General features: G+C 32.0%; 1 protein-coding gene across 1 annotated transcript; it reads left to right on the top strand.

The window, feature by feature from the left end:
• The first annotated feature begins 11,929 nt into the window (after nt 1-11,929).
• LOC150037159 (uncharacterized) lies at nt 11,930-12,253 on the top strand. The gene has a single exon (XM_090311898.1). The coding sequence runs from the start codon at nt 11,930-11,932 to the stop codon at nt 12,251-12,253; it is 324 nt and encodes a 107-aa protein (XP_090168024.1).
• The last annotated feature ends 1,270 nt before the right edge of the window (nt 12,254-13,523 follow it).

The following is a 13,523-nucleotide window of genomic DNA, read 5'->3' on the forward strand; positions in this document are numbered from 1 at the left end:
AACTAAGCAAATTTTTAAAATTATAAAAAAAACAACTTTTAAAAACTTGTTTTTGTTTTTGGAATTTGGCTAATAATTCAAAAGATGCAAATCATCGTAAGAAATTGAAAGGAAATAGGTTTAATTTTCTAAAATCAAAAACAAAAATGAAGGTCCTGTTTCGTAACCATTCCATTTTTTGTTTTTTATTTTTGAAAATTAAACCTATTTCCTTTCAATTTCTTACGATGACTTGCATCTTTCTTAAGTACAATGGTGAATTTTTAATCAAATTCTAAAAACAAAAATAAGTTCTTAAAAACTACTTTTATTAGTTTTCAAATTTTGGTTTGACTTTTTTAAACCATTGGTAAAAAGTATATAACAAAGAAAGAAACTTAGAGGTGAAATAGTGTCTATAGACTTAATTTTCAAAAACAAAAAACCAAAAATCAAATGATTACTAAACGGGGGTGTAGTTTTTAAAAACTTGTTTTTGTTTTTAGAATTTAGATAAGAATTGAACTTTTGTATTTAAGAAAAATGCAAACCAATGTAAGAAAATAAGAGGAAATATATTTAACTTTCAAAAACAAAAAAAATAAAAAATGAAATAGTTACCAGACGAGTCTAATTTTTTCAACTGTGTTTATTCAAAAATCAATTTTATTATTTTTTTTTAAAAAAATTCTCATTTCATCTCTCTCTCTCAAGATAAAACAAACACAAAAATTACACAGCACTACGGTAAATATATAAATACAAGCCACAAAGCGCTTGATCTCGATCTACCCAACTTTGCCAACTCGTATTTCATTGTATATCCCATACACCATATACGTTTACACGTTGGTAGTGTTTTTTTCATGCAACTCCCAAACACGTTGGAACAGTACAATAAAAAGTAGGGAGGAACTTCATTATCATCGCATGGTGCCTTGTAAAATAATAAGCATGTTTATAAAATTTCTTGATAAAACTTTATCATGCTATAAAACATGACATAGACTTACTGAAAAATGCATGCTCAATTCATAAATAACTTCATCATTTAAAACATGGATCATGCGATCAACATTCATTAAAAGTATGCTTCTATTAAAACATGATATGAAAACTTCATGTAAACTGTCTATGCGATAAAAACATTCATAAAAACTATCTTTGGAAAAACATTTATTAAAACTTGTCACTCATTATCTTAAGCTACTTATCCAAGGGGTCTGTTGTTGGGAATGTCCTAAAACTCGCCGTTCGTAATTTTGGAAACATATTCTATTTATCAATAAAAGTATTGTTGAAGAATTTATTCAATAAAAGTGTTACTAAAATTGCATTATGTTATAAAATCTAATAAACGAATCCATGACTATAACATAAATACTTTAATCTTTTGTAGAGACATAAAAGAGGATCAAGTTATAGTATATAGCCAAAAAGGTTTATAAGTATATGGATGGAATTGAGTATCTCGTTCTGGGGACACTATGGATGCCGCCTACTTTGTATACTGATACAAATGATGTGATCCTGAAATCATTCATATGGAGACATGCAAGTGGGGACATCCTATGGAAAAGATGTTTGCTTACCGGACCACAAAATAGTCATTCTTCTTTATAACGACCGTTTACTGTTAAAACTAACTATTTCAATTTGATGACCTAGGGTAACTCTATATTAATCTTTAGTTAACTATGAACTCCTGTTTATTCAAGATAATTCTTTGATCTGCATAGGTGAGAGTAGTTCAACAGCACTACTAAAAAAGCCTCCCATTTTAGGATAAGACCAGATAGATAGTTGGGGACATAGTCCTGCAAGATGGAATTCACTCCTACTCATTTAGGGTTACCAGATAGTTGTTCTCTTAAGTACTGATTTCTAGTCTTGAACAAAGGAACTACACCCTCTCATGGTCGAGAGGAACATGGTTTATTAGTTGGACTATAAACCAATTGTTCAATAGAGGATCAGTGGGAGCTTAAGAAGCAAGAACTATTTACAAGGCTAAAATGATAATTTTGACCTAGTTGTAAATACAAATGACCTGTGAAGGATCGATTTACTGATTATGGTTAAATCAAGTGGATAGAAATATATCTACAGTGAGGAGAGTGCAACCATTGAACCATAGTGGTATGTCTTGGTGGCTAATGAATATTGATTAATTCGGATTAAAGAGTTTAACGGATTAATCTCAGATGGTTGGAGCTCATGATCTGTAGGTCTATAAGGTCCCTTTACTAACTCGTAAAAGATTAAACTTTGGATTAGAAAATTGAGTGAAATTAAAGTGTTTAAATTTCAATTTTGGGTTTGAATTTGAAATGTTCAATTTCAATTTAGGGTTTGGATAATTATATTCGACATAATTAACATTTAAATTCATCAGAATTAAATGTAATTAGAGAGTTTAAAATATTTAAATATTACTTACATGAATAGGATTCATGTTTAAATTAGGTGTTTTATTAATTTAATATTTGATATTAAATTATTATTTAATTAATTAAATATGTTTAGTTAATTAAATTATTTGAACAAATCATTTTTTAATTTATAAATTTCAATTTCAGAATTGAAATTTAATTCTATTTAAATTTGATTTTATTACAAAACTAAATTTAATAAGAATATGGAAATTAAAAATAGTTTTAATATTTGAAAGTGGGTTTACCCCATTTCAATTTCTTAGTTGATTTCTCCACAATTCAACACCTAAGCCACTTAATTAATGCATTTTGAAGTGTCAAAATGCTAAAAGACTAAGTGCTTGCATAGATTAATTGAATAAATACTTCATTTTTTCATAATTTAGTTTATGAAATCTGAAATTTGTAAAAATTTATGCAAAACTCTTTTTTACTCTCAAACCCATCTTGTTCTCTCTCATTTCTAAGTTTCCACCACTCAATCCAAGGCTGAGAATAGTAGAGAAGATTCTCTTGGTAGTCTACTGAAGAAATTGAAGGTCAATTTCTTGGATTAAGCAATGAGTAAGTGCAAATCTACAAAGATATACACAATGAAACCTTCTTCTTGTTAAAATTTGTTTTTCAGGATGTTTTGTTTTCAAATTAAGTGTAATTAGAGTGCTTAATGATTCTATTAGCTTTCGTTTTATGCATCTTTACTCTATCATCTATAAACTTCTCCTACTTGCATTTGCCCTATAATAAGAAGATGTTACTTGGTTAGTATCATTAGCTCCCTTTTGAGCCTAACATAATACTTAATTTAACATTATTGCATATCATCATCGCATCATAATTGAGTTCATCGCATCCTTTATACTTAGCCACTTTACCTTTTTCCTATCCAGAGACGGGCTTCCCTCTCTATTAGGTGCTCTATGGTCGCAAGGACACCCTTTTGTGCCTATGCGACAACCAACCCTCGCGTGCCTTACTTCATGCCTTTGTGTGTTGTCACACTCCTTAACAAACCAGTTGCTTGCATAATCTTTGTATGTAGTTGCCTGCTTATTCATCCCTAACAGTAATTCAGATTTAGTCTTTTAAACCTCATAATTCTATTTCCAGCTATGAATTAACTAAATTTCCTTTGATAAACTTGCTCAAAACTTCATAGCTCACTTTCCTTAGAATTTGAGCATCAAATCCTTTTTTATTCAGCTGGAAAACTTCTTAGATCTCCTCAAACTTGCTCATAAATCCTTTTAACACTTTCAGAGCCTCAACAAGCACTCACATTTCTCTTCGGTGTAGGAAAATTTGGAAAAACAGTCTTCTTGTTGGGGTTGATACCCTAAATCTCATGGGTTCTATAGTTTGTAATTGTAATGTACAAATAATTTATTTATTTAATAAAATATGAGATGTTTTATTCGATATTTAATAGTATTAACCTACAAACCAATAAACTAACATCCAAGGTTATCATCTGTAGCTTAAACATGTATGTAGAGACATACTGATGAATCATGTTTAAGTGATAACCTAAATGGTCTGTAGTAGATAGATATGGTTGGGTATCTTATCCTTGTGACACTACGAATACAACCCGCTTTGTAGATGTTACAATTGTTGTAAAGTGCCACAAATGATTTGTTCCTTATCATTCATGTGGAGACATATGAGCGGGGGTATTCTATACAAAGGAATTTGTATAAGACCGGACCACGAAATGACTAGTCTCATTATATGACACTGTTGATAATAGACTTGTATTTCACTAGGATGACCATAGGTCACATGACCTGAATTTTGAGTGAGTTGTGAACAACCTATGAAGGTGGTCCTTTGATTTGTATGGGTGAGAGTGGCCAGATCGCCGACTCAATAAACCTACCATTTTAGGGATTCGTCTAATTGGGGAGTTGGGAACACAACTACACAAGACAGAATTCACGCCTTCCCTAATGTCTGGGTAAGTAGATAAATTGCTCCCTTAAGGGCTAATTTCGAGGCTTGAACAATGTGGCGTCACACCCTCTCCTAGCCTGAGAGGGGCTTAGTCATAGTTGGACTATGACTTATTGTTCATTAGAGATATCAGTAGTACTTAAGAAGTTAGATGTAACTACTGTGGCAAAACGATAATTTTGGCCCAGCTGTACTTACGAACAATTTGTGAAGGGTTATCACTCTATTGACTGGTTATATCCAATGGACACATAAATATATCTGTAGTGTGAAGTGTGCAGCTGTCGGTCTTTAGTGGAGCGACCAACAATTAATGGATGTTGATTATTTAATTAAAGGAGTTTAAATAATTATTCAAGTACCATTGGAGCTTTAATTATAAGTCCACAAGTCCCCTCTATAGCTCAATAGGGAATATTTGGAATTAATTTTAGATTAATTTGAATTATTCAAATTAATTAAGAAAAATTAATTATATTAACTTAATTATATTTGATATAATTACTATAATGTATTTAATAAAGTTTATTTGAGAGGAAATAAATATTTGGATATGATTTAAATATTAATTATGTGAACTGGATTCATGTAATTAAATTTAATATAAATGAGATTTATATTAAATACCATGCATTAATAAGAGAATTAAAACTATAGGTTATGTGTTATATATGATATAACATACATACATACATACATATATAAAAGTAATATTTATTTAAGTTAAAATTAATTTTTTAATTTAATTTTACTTTTAAAATTAAGGGGAAGGAGATAACTTCACTCCCCTTAATTCTCTCTTGACCTACATGGTAAGTGGAAAAAACTGAATCCTACCATTTTCTTCTTCATTGAGGAGTTACAAAGGGGTTTCAGTCATTCTCTCTAAAAAAAATCTCTCCCTCGCTTCCAAAATCTTAGAGCCTACACCTCGTGAGAAATTCCCATCCCAAGAGAATATAGAGGTAACTATTTGTGATGGTGTCCTCACTGGTGTTGCTCTGTTCGTGATTGATCGTGATCATCGGTGAAAGGAGGATTTACAAGAACAAATTGTTCTTCAAGGGTAAGTAAACTCTAACCCTTTTTTCCTCTTTTCAAGCATGCTGTAAAATTAATTTGTTAATTACATAATTCTGTTATATAATTTTCATTATGTGTAAAAATTAAAAATTGGGTCGATCCCGCTTCTGCAATGGAAAATTAAAAATTGGGTCGATCCCGCTTCTGTAATGGAACTTCATCGTTCCTTCAATTGGTACCAGAGAAAATGTTTTTAGTCCAAATTTTATTTAATTTTCTAGAATTGAATTTACAAATTTATGGTGGGTTTGCATTCTGTATTTTTTGTTCATGTGATGAATGTATGAAATGTTTTTTGCTTTGCAATTTTTGGATGTCTACCGGATTGGATTTTAGATTTATCGTTTTTTTTTTTTACAAATTGGTTTGTAAGGGCCTTTTGTTTTAGGCATAAATTGCAATAGAGTCTGTAATTTGAAATTTTTTTAGCTGTTCATGATCGTTCCAGTGTTTTTTTTTTGGAGAAAACGAGGCCAAAATTGGAGAAGATTTGACGAAATTCGCAACTGTATAGTGGCTACTGTACAGTAGCATTGCAACGTTGTGTCTTAGCATTGCAACGCTGTGAAGGGAGAACAGAATGTTCTTTCCGTAGCATTGCAACGCTAGTTCACAGCGTTGCAACACTTCGAGACGGAAAGAATCAACTGGTTCGCACGTAGTTCGGCTCGTGGCCCAGTTGGTTTGCATTCGGTCTACTTTGTTTGAGTGATTCATGGTCGATTTGGTTGCTTGGTTGTTCGATTCGTGCGATTCATGATCTAGTTCACCTGTTTAGAACCAGTTTGGTTATTATTTTTTTAATAGTTAGTTGTTTTTAATTAATTAAATTAACATAAGTGTTATATTAATTTAACTAATTGCTTAGGATTTCAATCCCGGTCCAATAATTGTTTAAATTATGCATATGATGTATGGTTTAATTTATATAATTATATATTATAATGTATGCCATATAGTAATCCCACCATAGGTTATGCATTATTCATGCATCATTTCTATTATAAATGTTATAATATATAGTTACATGACTTAATTTTATAGCATGCTCATGCATCATATAATATAAATGTTTTAATATAGGTTTGCATGCATTAATAACATATCCATGTATCATTTATATTATAAGTATTATAATATATAGTTTGGATATATGGGCGAATGTATGTTATTAATTATTTCATACTTTAGTATATAAGTATTATGTATGTTAAGTAATGAAATGGAATTGCATGAAATATGTCACTACTTTAGGTTATTTTATAATTTTTATAATTTACCTAAATATACTTTCACATGCAATGATTGTTTTTAATTTATTTCATTTCTTTTATAAAAGTTATAATTAAATGAAATTAGCAATTAAAATTAATAATTCAGAATTGTATGCAAATCTTAGGTTAAAATCATTTTTTAAAATAGTTTTAAAACATGATTCACATAGACCTAAGATCATATTTCTAATGAGATTAGAAATAAGTTTAATCTTTTAATCAATTTAATAGGATTAAATTGGTTCTAATTAAAATATTAAATTTGTAGCAAATATATCTATAAGTGACCTTTTGTCTAAGGTTGTCTAGGCTGGGACATTTAAGCTGATGGAAACGGAACACCCCTGCCTAGAAACTGATCTGGAAAGGTGAATTATATAGATTTGCTACAAGCATATTTTTTTTTTATTAAAGTTTATTATAGTGTTTAATGAACATTAATGAAAGTTGTTTAACTATCTAAAGTAAGTATTATTTTTGAGCAAATTTAAACAATCACGTAGTAAAAATAAGTGGCTGTATTATAGGTAAAACACTTAGTGAGAGGAAAATTGGGTATATAATACTTCATTTTTCCTTTTCACGTTTCTCCCTATATGTTAACACCGTGAGATCTATACTCGGTCTCGATGCATCTTTTTCGTGTTCCCTTACGGGTGGTGTTTGTATAGGTCAATACAAGGTGAATGAAGAGAGTGTTTATAGTAAGTGGAAGTGAGACGTGTGTCAACAGTCTCTCTCATTAGTTTGCAGTAAATTTTCATACTCAGCCTCTAGGCACCTTTGCTTGTGTCCCCTTATGGATGGTATTTGCATGACTTTTTACTCCAACTCCAGAAATGGATAGGCTTGCTTTAGTTTTTGCCCCAATCAATTTTTTCCTACGGTTGGCTCATTGGTGCGGCACTCTAGAATCTAAAATAAGAGGTCACATTTACAAGAAAATGTTAAGCAAGTTAACAATTTCTGGACTGAACAATGGTGACTGATATTTATAGTAACAAGGAGTTGTTTTGTATGTTTGTTGTGTTGGGTTTTATGTCTTAAAACTCGTGGCTTGTAAACAATAAACTTATTCAGTTAATCAATAAAGATGTTATTGAACTTTGATTTAATAAAGTAGTTATTGAGTATATGAATTGCTCATTTCGTTTTAGAAATAAATCCAATAAACTAAAGATCCATGGCTAAAACATGAATACTTGAATTTTATGTAGAGACATAAGAGTGGATCAAGTTCGAGTAGGTAGCCAAAATGGTCTATAGTATACGGATAAGGCTGGGTACCTTATTCTGGGGACACTATTGGATATAACCCACTTTGTAGGTGTTACAAATATTGTAAAGTGCTATAAACGAAGTGATCTTGATTTGTTCATGTGGAGACATGAGGAGTGGGGGCATCCCATGTAAAAAGTTTCATAAGGTTGGACCAAGAAATAAGTCACTCTTACTTTATAATTTTGTTTACTGTTTAAGACTGACTATTTCAAAGTAATGATCTAGGTAACTTAACCTTAATCCTGAGCTAACTATGAACTCCTATTTATTTGGGATTATCCTTAGATTTGCATGGGTGAGGGTTGGCTCAATAGCACCGACTTAATATGCCTCCCATTTCAGGGGTAAGACTGGGTAGATAGTCGGGGACATGAGGTGTAAGATGAAATTCATTCCTACCCACTTTTAGGGATAGTAAAGAGGTTGTTCCCTTAAGTGCTGACTCTACAAGAGGCCCCACTCTCTCATTGACTCGAAAGAGACTTAGTTTGATGATTGGATCTCAAACCAACTGTTCATTAGAAGATCAGTAGGGCTTAAGGAACAAAAGGTAATCTCGAGGATAAAACTGCGATTGACTCAACCGTTATTACGAATAACCTGTGAAGGATTAACTTACTAATGATGGTTATATCGAGTAGACTCAATATATCTACAGTGAGGGGAATGCAACTACTGGGCTTTAGTGGAGTGACATGATAGTTAACGAATGTTGGTTAATTAGGTTAAGAAGTTTAACTTGTTAATCTCAGATCGTTAGAGCCCATGATTTGTAGGTCTATTAGATCCCCCTACTAGCTCACAAATGGAATAAACTTTAGAATAGTGTGATGAGTGAATTTGAAACGTTAAAATTCAAATTAAGGGAATTAGTAATTATATGCGATATATTTACACGTTTAATTACTAAATTAAATGAAATTGAAGAATTGGTTGATATTTAAATTCGATTTAAATATCAAATTACATGAATAGGGATTCGTGGTAGTGAAATTAGTGTTTAGTTAATTTAATATTTGATATTAAATTAATAAAATTATTAATTTTATTATAAAATTAATTATTGAATTAATTTTGTAAAATTAATAAAATTTTAGTTTAATTAAAAGAATTAAAACTAAAATTAATTTTATTTTTTAAATAAATTTTATTTTTAACGAGAGAAATGGATTTTCTTAACATGCTGAAGATGAATACAACACACAAGTTTGAGTTGAGAATTAGGCATGCAAAAACTGAAATTTCTGGTTTTTGAGATTGAAGAAGAGGTTCTTCAAGTTTCAGCAGAAAACCCCTTCTCCTCTCGAATTCTTCCCTAATCTCAATTCATTTTAAGTCCCACAACTCAATTTAAGGTCCTAGAGAATAGTAGGAAAGATCTATTGGTGATCTACACCTTATAACTGAGGAGATTGTAGCAAATTTTGTGGATTGAAGTCTTCAAATGTGAGTTATTATGAAACCCTATTTTCATTTGATGAGCATGCTTACTTTGATGTTAAAATTGATGAATTAGAGTGCTTAGTGATCTTGAATTCTTCCACTGTATGTTTGTTATTTCCAACAGGTTGCAATGGTCTTATTTCATTGAAGGGGTACCTGATCACTCTATGGTAGCTTTTACCCTGCCTCACTGAAACATCATTGCAAAATAGATGTCACATAGGGTGCATTAAATTATTTTTCTAAATTTGATTGGGTTTTCCAAATGGGTAATGCTTGAACACTAATAAATTATATGTTTAAGCAATTTTTCATTATGACTTCTGTAATACTAAATTTACTCACTGTCGACAAACTTGTTGGGAATATCCTAGAACTCCCACTTCGTGTTAACATTCTATTTATCAATTATTGAGTAATTTATTCAATAAAGTTGTTGATTTTACATTCTATTATGAAAATCTAATAAACATATCCATGGCTATAGTCTGAATACTTTAACTTTATGTGGTGACATAAATAAGATCAAGTTAATAGTATATAGCCTAAATAGTATAATAAGTATATGGATGAAATTGGGTATCTCATCCAGGTAACACTATTGGATGCGGCCCATTTTGTAGGTAGTACAAATGATATGATCCATAGATCATTCATGTAGAAACATGTGAGAGGAGACATCCTATGCAATGAGTTTGCATATAGAATGAACCATAAAAATAGTCACTTTTCTTTATAATGACCATTTACTGTTAAAACTGACAATTTCATTATTTAGTAACCTAGGTTAACTCGATCTTAATCCTGAGTTGGTTATGAACTCCTGTTTTGTTGGGATTATTCTTTGATCTACATGGGTGAGAATAGTCCAACAACACTGCTCAATAAGCCTTCCATTTTGGGGATAAGACCAGATGAATAGCTGGGGACATAACCCTGCAAGATGAAATTCACTCATACCCGATTTAGGGTCAGCAAATAGGTTGTTCTCTTAAGTGTTGATTCCAGGTCTTGAACAATCAAGACCCTGCCTTCTCATGATAGAGAAAGGACTTGATTCCTAGGTATTATGAATCAAAATTATTCATTAGAGGGTCAGTAGGAACCTAAGGAACAAGATGTATTCACAGGAGTAAAACGGTAATCTTGACCCAGTTGTGATTACGAACAACCTGTGAAGGATCGACTTACTGATCATGGTTATATCAAGTGGATATAATATATCTACCGTGAGAGGAGTTCAATTATGGGCTTTAGTGGAGTGACCCATTAGTTAACGAATGGGGGTTAATTCGGTATAATGAGCTTAGTCAATTAATCTTGAATCATTGGAGCCCATGATCTGTAAGTTCGCGAGGTCCCCTACTAGTTTGTAAATGGATAAGATTTAGAGTAGCATGATAAGTTAATTTGAAACTTTCAAATTAGAATTAAACGAAATAGGAGAATTTATATTTAAATATGATTTAAATATATGAAGGTGGATTTGTGTAAAAATTAATTTAATATTTGATATTAAATTAATTAAATTATTTAAATAATTATTTCTTAATTTTATTATTAAAAAATTAATTTTACAAAATTAATAAATATTTTCGATTTTGAAATCATTTGGTTTTTTGAAAAATTGAAAAATTGGAAAAATTTAACACAAATGGAAATATGGATTTTTCCATTCATCTTCAAACTAGCTCACACAAAACCCATTTACCTTTGCTTCATTAATTCCAAGACGAGCTGCATCTTATGCATCCTTCTTCTTTGCATGTTAACCTGCAATAAATAAAAAAGATTGGAGTGGATTTGAGGCATGCATACAAAGAGTTTTTCTAGAAAAATTTGAGCTGAAGAATTGTTCTTCAAAGTGGGTTATAGCAGTGAGCCACTCTCCTCGTTTCCAGTTGTTCATGTTGTTCTTGAGTCCCACAACTCATTCTAAAGCTCCAAGAGTATAGTGGGGAAGATCTTGAGGTGGTTCACAGCAAATTTCGGAGAAGATTTCAGCTAAGAATCAAGATCTTGAAGAGTTCTATAAAGATATGACTTCAAACCCTCTTATATTAGATGAGCATGCTTTAGTTTCACAGCAAATTTCGGAGAAGATTTCAGCTGAGAATCAAGATCTTGAAGAGTTCTACAAAGATATGACTTTAAACCCTCTTATATTAGATGAGCATGCTTTAGTTTCTGCCAAAATTAATGAATTAGAGTGGTTATTGATCCTTGTTACTTCCGCTGCATGATGATATACTCTTACAAAACTTACCAGCAAAAATTACACAACATGAAAAAACACAATGAACAATATTAATTGTCGATGACTTGAGATTTTCCCTTATGAAGGATTGTCCTCCTGTTCCTGCTCAAAATGCTCCTTGAAATATTCAGGATGCATATGACCATTGGATACGGGAAAATGAGAAGGTCCGAACATATATCTTGCCAAGTCTTTCTGAAGTCTTGGCCAAGAAGCATGAGCCCATGATCACTGGCCGTGAGATCTTGGAGTCCCTACGGGGGATGTTTGGACAACCATCCGCACAAATCAGGCATGAAACTCTGAAAAACATCTTCAATGCCCGTATGCAAGAGGGGGTATCTATTAGAGAACACGTTGTCAACATGATGGTCCACGTCAACGTGGCAGAGATAAACGGGGCTAACATCGATGAAGTTAGTCAGGTTAGCTTCATCCTAGAATCTTTACTTGAAAGTTTCTTGCAGTTTCATAGCAATGCTGTTTTGAATAGGATTGACTACAACCTGACCACCTTGCTCGATGAGCTACAACATTCCAATCCTTGATGAAATCCAAGGAATAGAAGGGTGAGGTAAATGTTGTCTCATCCTCTAAAAGGTTCTACAGAAGATCATCCTCTGGAACTAAGTTCGTGCCTTTTCCTTTCGGCATCAAAAAGTGGAAGAAGAAGAAAGGTGGAAAGGGGAAAGCTAACCCACAGTTTCTGCCCAGAAGGGCAAGAAAGGCAAAGCTGTAAACGGAATCTGTTTCCTTTGCAACCATGAGGAACACTGGAAGAGGAATTGTCGCAAATACTTGGTAGAAAAGAAGAAGGCCAAGCAAGGTAAATATAATTTACTTGATTTAGAGACTTGTTTAGTATAGAATGATGATCTTTTAAAAGACTTAAAATTTCTCCTAAGAAAAATGTCCATATTTGGTACCTGAGATTAGAACACTAAATCTCAATAGAATTGAGAAACTGGTCAAGATTGGATTTCTAAGTGAGTTAGAAGAAATTTTTTTACCTGTGTTTGAGTCATGCCTTGAAGGCAAAATGACCAAAAGATCTTTTATTGGAAAAGGTCACAGGGCCAAAGAACCCTTATAACGTGTATATTCAGACCTATGTGGTCTGATGAATGTTAAAGCAAGGTGAAAGTTTGAATATTTCATCACTTTTACTTATGATTATTCTAGGTATGAGTATATTTATTTAATGCAACATAAGTCTGAAGCCTTTGAAAAGTTCAAGGAGTATAAAGTTGAAGTTGAAAACGCATTAAATAAAACCATTAAAACATTTCGATTTGATCGAGGTAGAGAGTATTCAGATCTAAAATTCCAAGACTATTTGATAGAACATGAAATTATATCCCAACTCTTGGCATCTAGTACACCTCAGTAGAATGGTATCAGAAAGGAGAAATCGAACTCTGTTGGACATAGTTCGATCTATGATGAGTTATATTCCCCTACTAGACTCGTTTTAGGGTTATACAGACAGATTGCAACTTACATTTTGAACTGCGTTTCGTCCAAAAGTGTTATTAGAACACCTTTGGAATTATGGAATGGTTATAAAAGTAGGTTACACCATTTTAGGATCTGTGGTTGTCCAACACATGTGCTTGAGGCAAATCCTAAGAAATTGGAACCTCGTTGAAAATTGTGCCTATTTGTAGGTTATCCAAAAGGAACGAGAGGTGGTACTTCTATGATCCTAAGGATAATAAGGTGTTTGTGTCAACAAACGCTACCTTTTTAGAAGAGGACCACATAAAGGAGCAAAAGTCTCACACTAAGATTGTATTGAGTGAACTTTCCAATGAAACT

The sequence above is a fragment of the Benincasa hispida genome, chromosome 3, assembly GCF_027475165.1.
Source record: "Benincasa hispida cultivar pf3 chromosome 3, pf3_genome.v1.1, whole genome shotgun sequence".
Lineage (NCBI taxonomy): Eukaryota > Viridiplantae > Streptophyta > Magnoliopsida > Cucurbitales > Cucurbitaceae > Benincasa > Benincasa hispida.